Here is a 7,323-nt window from a genome sequence, read left to right as displayed (position 1 = left end):
TGGTGGATAAAACAAATAAGGTACAGTATACTGATGAAACTATAGTTTCTGTTGTAGTATTAGTTTGCATCTAAATCAGTATATAACAGAACCTAAAAAGGAACTACAAAGCGTGTACAGAAGAGATAAACAACTTGACAAGTATGATGTTGGACAAATACTCAACCGGTCCCAGAAAAACTACTTTAAAGAGGATCAGGTCAGTAGTAGGCCGTGCTGGAAACCAGCCAGGGCTGAACAGGACAGGAGGCCTCAAGGGGATCCAATGTAGCATGAGCTTATGCTGTTTATGTACTGATGTTTTTATGACTTAAGATATTATATAAATCAAATTAAACCACATTAAATTCCTCTATGTGATTAAATGTTTGTTTTTCTTCCAGTACCGAATTATAAAGGATAAACACTATGGCACTGAGATGCTGTATGCTTTCATAGCATCAGTTGCCATAGAGCACAACGGCTCATACACCTGTAACAACTCAAAAGGTGCAGCTAAATCTGTGGATGTCCATGTCACAAGTTAGTACCAGCTCTCTCCAGGAATTATAACTGTTTATTTTAAATATTTATAATTTTTTAAATGTAACAGATAATTAACTACTGTTGAAGAATGTTTCTTTTATTTTGTGTCTCATCAGCTGAGAGCTTTCTATCCTCCCAGCTGCCTGACCAGGTTGTTGTAAATCACAGCAGCTCCTGCTTAGAAGCAGAAGTTTCCTACCACCCTGTGCTCCATCACTGCTACTGGGAGGCTCCTGATGGGAGTCTTACTAAATGCAGCAGGAACCAGAGGATGTTAAATGACAGGTAGTTTCACAATGCAATGAAGATTATCAATTTTATTTTTGCATATTTTTAAATTGTTTTTCTTAGTTAAACTGCTATTTACAATGACATAATGATCCCTGAGAAGCCAACTTATTGGTAAATATTATTGACTGCTTTTAATCTATCTCTTAATTATTTGTGATCTCACAGGTTTGTATGAGAACATTTTTTACCCCATTGAACCTTATATTCAACCAGGATCATCAACAGAGATTATCAGAAGTAACAAAACTTAAAATCACAAAAGGTGAAAAAAAACGACAAATTATTAAAAGGGTATGTGTTTTCTAATCCGTCTAGAGAACCTTTTAACATTTGTGAACATACGGCACCAGGAAGACCAAGAAACACAGAAGACGGTCAGGGAGAAAAATATGAAGTTTATTTCTGTTTTAATTCATACTAGTATTTATATAGAGGGCAACAGGGTGCTTTGGTGGTTGGCACCATCGACTCTCTGCAAGAGGGTTCTGGGTTTCAGTCCAGGGGGAACCAGGACCTTTCTGGGTGGAGTTTGCATGCTTTCCCTGTGCATGCATGGGTTTTCTATGGTTTCACGAGCTTCCTCCGACAGTCCAAAAACCTGCAGGTTAGGCTGATTGGACATTCTGAATCCCTTAGGAGTGACTGTGTGGTTATCTTTCTTTGCATGGGTCTGTGTGACCCTCCAATTGACTGGCAGACTGCCCAAGGTGTACCAGGCCTCTCTCTCCATTTACTGCTGGGATGGGCTCCAGTCCCCCCTGCAACTGCATTAAGGAATAAGTGGATTGATTGATTAATTGATTGATTTCATAAAGCACCAGTTCACAGCACATGCCATCTGAAGGGAAGCAGATTGCATCCACTCACTGACTTTGCATGATTCACTGCTGGGTGACCAACATTGGACAGCTTCTTGTATCATGTTGCATGGCTTTGTCCCAGATAAGCAGCTAAGCCAATGTTAAAAGCATCAAAATAGACCACATGGTCAATGTCCATTCAAGCTGTTTTTTGTTGTTTTTTATTTGAAACAAAAAAAACAGACCAGTTTTTAATAGGCTTGTCCCATCCGATCCACGTATCGGATCGGGACGCCGATATTGGCAAAAAAATGCGTATCGGCAAAGCATGTAAAATGCCGATCCAGACTGCCGATCCAGTTTTTAAAAAAAAATCTGGTCCGTATTTTCCAGTTTCGCCGATTGAAACGATCCATTCCACTATTTTGCGCCAGTGTTTCCCTGTTTTGCATTTTTATTAAAACTTACAGTAATACTTGCACCTTTAGCTGTTTACGGTTTTACTGTTCACTGTGCAATTTCAGATTGCTATTCGTAATTTTGTCCAGTTTGTGTTTATCTCTTAATAAACAGGTAAGTTTGTTGTTACCAAGCATTGTGTTTTATTCAATCTCACCTAATTTAGCTGGCTAGATGTTATCAAGAGTACTAAAACCCTTTTCAACATGAGTCTTACAACTAAGGCTAAATACTTTAACTTAAACTTAAATACATGCTCGGATAGGCTGGTATCGGCCAGTATCGGTATCGAATCGGAAGTGCAAAAACCTGGATCGGGACATCTCTAGTTTTTAATTTTCAAACCAAAATGAGAAATGAGATTAACTCTTATATAGTTTCTCTTTTTGTTTCCAATAAACTAAACCTTGCAAACAGTTGGTTTGTGTGATCTCTATAGTAACTGTTGCTCTCCTCTCCTGATCTAAAGTTGTTTTTAAAATCCGACCCGCATCAAGCAATGTTTTATAGATGACTGGCTGAAAGAAAAAAGAAGTGTTTACATTCCAGGATGCATTTTGTTTTCCGTCTTCATGTTTTTAACAAATCGCTGAAGCCGTTTTAGGAACACTGACAATCAAAAACTGTTAATTTCTACTTTCTTTAAATCTATTAAATCATTTTACTATGGCATTATTTTCTCAGGACTGTGAAGTATTGTAATAAACTCCAGTCAGGAGTATATATGCTACACCTGGAGGCTGGAGGGAAAAAAGAAACAAAGAGAACAGCAGTTTGTGCTGTAGGTAGGTAAACTAAACGTTAAAACTGTCATACATATAGCAACAACTATAATCAGATCAATTCCTTGCAGACAAACCAAGCTTTAACTTTAGCCGAGAAGATGATGACTTTATTGCTGAGACTATAAGTGTCCTGCCAGCACAGACTACATGGATGTCCAGCTCATTCAGCAACAGGTAAGAGTGATACGAAGCAGCTCAGCTCAGATACATCTGCAGGCCTGGTTGATGAAGCTTGGTGTTCTTTTTTTACTGCAGCTCTGAAACCAACTCATCCTGGGAAGTGATTCATGAGAAACACCACACAGCTTCTGATGGCTTCTGTAACAAGAAACTTAACAGCTTTTTGAAGCTCTCTCAAGTGGCTGAGAAGAAAGTAAAGTTCTGCCTGACTAATAAAGCTGGAAACTGGTGCAGTGAACCAGTGAACCTGGAGCCGCTTATGGTCCAACCGCCCAGAGATAACGCAAGCTCAATCAATTCAGTATAAAAATACTTAATTAATCCTTAAATGATATTTATTAAATCACATTCCTAACTGATTAAATCAGGTAAAAACAGCGGACTATTTCCATGTTTATGTGTTTTAGCTGATCAACCCTCTGGTGGTAATCTCTTATGGCTGCTTATATGCCTTATGCTCCTGGCTCTGCTACTAGTCTCAGCGCTGCTGTACTACGTTAAGAAGAAGGTATGGATCATACATGGCATCAGAGCGGACACAAGTATGAACATCAAAGAAAATAACTATGAATTGTTTTGTTTCCAACAGAGATCCCAATACCAACCTCAGCCGCAGAGGATCCACATGGTTGGACCTAATGACAACGACTGCATCTAGGGCTGGATGATACAACTAGATATAAGCCACTCATAGTAGTCCATAGCAACATTTATTGATTAGTTTTTTTTTATATATTCTAAATAACCTTTAACCATTAAAAATGTGTAACCTACCACTAACTTTAGGTGTTTACTTGGGTTGAGCGGCTAACTCCTTATCTCTATCCATTCCCATGGAAACCACGTGGTTCTGGATTAGACTTCGGTGCAATTATTACAAATTTTATCAGAGTCATAGATATTGAGCAGGTGTCTATCACGATATATATATATTGATTTATTGTCCAGCCCTAACTGCATCTAAATCACCTTCAAAGACTCTAATCTGACAATAAATGGGAGTTTCTGAAAGAGAACCTGGTACTCGGTAGATATAAAAAGACTAAACAAGCACTTTTAATATGCTGATGAAGATTGTCAGTCATCCAGGTCATAGTCATATAATAGTTTAAAATAGTAATAGTTTTAGTAATAGTTTAAAAAACAATCCACTGGACTTGGTTTCCAAGGTTTGAAGACGTTTCGCTTCCCCTCCAGGAAGCGTTCTCAATTCAAATCTCTGGGTCTGCAGTGAGTTTGAGTCTTTTTAATGATTAACGCAGTGGAGTTGATTACAGCTTAATCAAATTAAGCCAAATTAAGTCTGTTTATAAGTTTAATTATGTTAAATGTACATTTAACCGGGAAACATGTTTGCCAAAAAAAAAGGATAGATTTAAGATTTTGTATTCTTCTAAAAGTTATATGAGAACTTTTGTTTTTACATATTGTGTATTAACATATTAAAATAACACTTAGAAAATTCTTCTCCTTTTTGGACTAATAAGTGTGCATGTTTACAGAGGTCAAGGTACGAGACTAGTATCAGGTCTAAAACTGAGAAAAAAGTTAAAACTTCTCTAAGGCTGAACATGGGATCTTAATGTCTTTGTTTGTTTTTTTTTGCATTTATTATTATTCATGTTTTTTCAGTTTTGTGTCCCTTCAGTAGTGGGTAACTGCATGTGAAATTATGCTTTCCTGTTTTTTTATTTTTTTCATATTTTTTGATCTACAACAGTAAAAATAACTAAACATGCTTTTGTTTTTTCTTGTCTCTGGGCATGCTGAGGAGAGGTGGACAGAGATGGGATTAAGTTAGGTTTATTTCAATGTGTTCATTGTCAAACTGTTTATAATTTATTAACTAACTTTCTTAATATCATCTGTAGCGTCAATTTCAAATATGTTTCTGCAAACTCAGAGACGGCAGTTGAGAAGCAGTTCTGGACCCCTTTATGTTTATTTCAACAGTGCCATCTGCCAGTACAGAAAACTGCTACTTTACTTCTGGGCCAGGAAGTAGTCTCTAGAATCGTGTTGAGGAAATACAACTTTTTTTCAAAATGTATACTTGAAATAAGTACAAATTTTGTTTTACACGAATAAATATAATTATTATTCTATTTCTGATTTCAGTTTAGCCTAAAACATTTTTTCAGCGAGCGCTATTAAAGCTTGTAAAAGCATTGATTTGATTGAATGCACCCTGATGCCAAGCAAATTTAAACTACGGTATTTGGTATCAGGAAAGTCTAATACTTTGAATTTCTTTGACTTTACTCTCTGTTTTTTTTTTTTTTTTTTGCAGTCAGTCATTATGAATAATATCAACTGTCAAATCTCCAGGGATGAGTAGATAAAGGTGAAACATGTTCTCTCAATACAAAAATTTAAAATCTGAATTAGATCAACCACTTACAGGCTACCAGTGAATAAGTAAGCTAGATGCCACTATTAAAAGTTGCATTTTCATTAATGAGTGTTAGTTCTTGGTGTAAGGTTTAATGTAAAGATTTTATGTGCAGTTTATTTTTTTGCTTATAATTTATGGATAACATGAAGATTAAAAATGGAAAAATAACCTGACTCTAAATCATTAGCTAACACTTTATTCCAGAAAAGTAAAAAAAAAAAGAAAAAAAAATCCACTGGACTTTGTTTTCTAAGTTTGAAGACTTTTGCTTCCCATCCAGGAAGCTTTTTCAATTCAAAGTGTCTGGATTAGCGTTGAGTTCCAAGCTTTATAACAAAATTTTTAAAAAGGCTTCCTGGATTTGAAATGAAATGTGTTCAAACTTGGAAAACAAAGTCCAGTGGTTTGGTTATTTTATTGAAGTTTTCTTAATTTTGAAATGGCTGACCTTAATGAATAAGAATCTTCCCCAACGCAAACAATTGATTGTTTTTTTTTTGTTTGTTTGTTTTTTTATTTAACTATTTAACCCTAATAATAAACCTCCACTCTTTGCTTAGTTTTAACAGATATTGCTCTATAGAAACATTCAAAATAAAAAAATTATTGTGCTTTGTGGCTTATGTGCTGAAGTAAGACTCAACAACCATAGTTTTTAATTTAACTGGGAAGATAAATTGATTACATACATTATCCATAGGTAAGAGTAAGATAAAATGTAGATAAATCTTAAATATAACCTAACAATGTTTGAAATCCATGCGTTTTTATGAAAAGATCAGACCTATAATTCTCCTATTGACCGCTAGGTGTCGCCAGATATCCGATGTTTGAGAGGTGAATGTCCAGCATTGCGTTAACCTGATAAGTGTCCGAAGGTCATAAAAACAAAAAAACAATGCAAAAACTGTTCTCACAAAACCATGGACATTTCAGCTGTAAATGCTCTTTCTTATGAGGAATTCGTGAATATTTTCGGAAATGTGGTGGAAAAATGCCCTCTAATAACAGCCGCTGTGTGGACCAGCCATCCCTTTATGAGCATAAATGCTTTAGAAGCTGAAATTAATGACTTCATCGATGCTTTACCAGAGTCGGGTGAGCTTGAATGATTTGGCTTCATGTATCTTAGATATCTAAATATTGCATCCGGTAAGAAATCATCAGTCTATGTGTGTCCAGGTAAAGAAGGGATCCTCAGGTGTCACCCAGATCTCGCAGGCAGGGACCTCCACAGCGGTGCGCTGACCCGGGAGTCCCAAGAGGAACAAGCCCGAGCTGGGATGGGAGAGCTGAGCCCGGCGGAGGCATCGCGGATGGCGCGACTCAACGAGAAGTACAAAGAGCGCTTCGGCTTCCCGTTTGTCATCTGCGCTCGGATGAATGATAAGGCGCGCATCTTGAGCGAGCTCTCCGAGCGCCTTCAGAACGAGCGCGCGGCGGAGAGTGCGCGCGGCATCGCGGAGGTGAAGAAGATCTGCCGCCTGCGTCTGCAAGCTCTAGTGCTCTCTGAAGCACCGAAGTTATGAAACTAGGCAGTGAGGCTGCCTATATGACCGAGGGCTTCGATATTTCAATATATTACATTTATATTTTTATTATTTCAAATGCATAATATGAACTGTTAAAAACTGATCAGTAAAAGCAGGTGACCATGATTTAAACTTACACACACAATGGATGCACATATATGAAATATACACGTTCAAAAAATAATTGTACGTCCTTGTTTTTTGTCTGAAATGTAACCTTAAACTGATCATGGATAAGAAAATATAAAACAAACTGAAAAATCTGAACTCTGGATAGATAGATAGATAGATAGATAGATAGATAGATAGATAGATAGATAGATAGATAGATAGATAGATAGATAGATAGATAGATA

At 36.7% G+C, this 7,323-nt stretch overlaps 2 protein-coding genes across 2 annotated transcripts; both read left to right on the top strand.

The window, feature by feature from the left end:
- Positions 1 to 6: 6 nt before the first annotated feature.
- Positions 7 to 4,148, top strand: flt3 (fms-related tyrosine kinase 3). Its single transcript, XM_015401921.1, has 8 exons — positions 7 to 20; positions 384 to 522; positions 642 to 810; positions 2,760 to 2,860; positions 2,929 to 3,034; positions 3,116 to 3,341; positions 3,448 to 3,548; positions 3,630 to 4,148. The coding sequence occupies exons 2-7, from the start codon at positions 420 to 422 to the stop codon at positions 3,514 to 3,516; spliced, it is 774 nt and encodes a 257-aa protein (XP_015257407.1). The 5' UTR covers positions 7 to 20; positions 384 to 419; the 3' UTR covers positions 3,517 to 3,548; positions 3,630 to 4,148.
- Positions 4,149 to 5,813: 1,665 nt separating this feature from the next.
- Positions 5,814 to 7,130, top strand: urad (ureidoimidazoline (2-oxo-4-hydroxy-4-carboxy-5-) decarboxylase). Its single transcript, XM_015401922.1, has 2 exons — positions 5,814 to 6,533; positions 6,618 to 7,130. The coding sequence occupies exons 1-2, from the start codon at positions 6,359 to 6,361 to the stop codon at positions 6,962 to 6,964; spliced, it is 522 nt and encodes a 173-aa protein (XP_015257408.1). The 5' UTR covers positions 5,814 to 6,358; the 3' UTR covers positions 6,965 to 7,130.
- The last annotated feature ends 193 nt before the right edge of the window (positions 7,131 to 7,323 follow it).

The sequence above is a fragment of the Cyprinodon variegatus genome, unplaced genomic scaffold, assembly GCF_000732505.1.
Source record: "Cyprinodon variegatus isolate N-32 unplaced genomic scaffold, C_variegatus-1.0 Scaffold1273, whole genome shotgun sequence".
NCBI lineage: Eukaryota > Metazoa > Chordata > Actinopteri > Cyprinodontiformes > Cyprinodontidae > Cyprinodon > Cyprinodon variegatus.
Note: the sequence above shows the minus strand (reverse complement) of the source record. Positions and strands in the feature narration are given on the sequence as shown.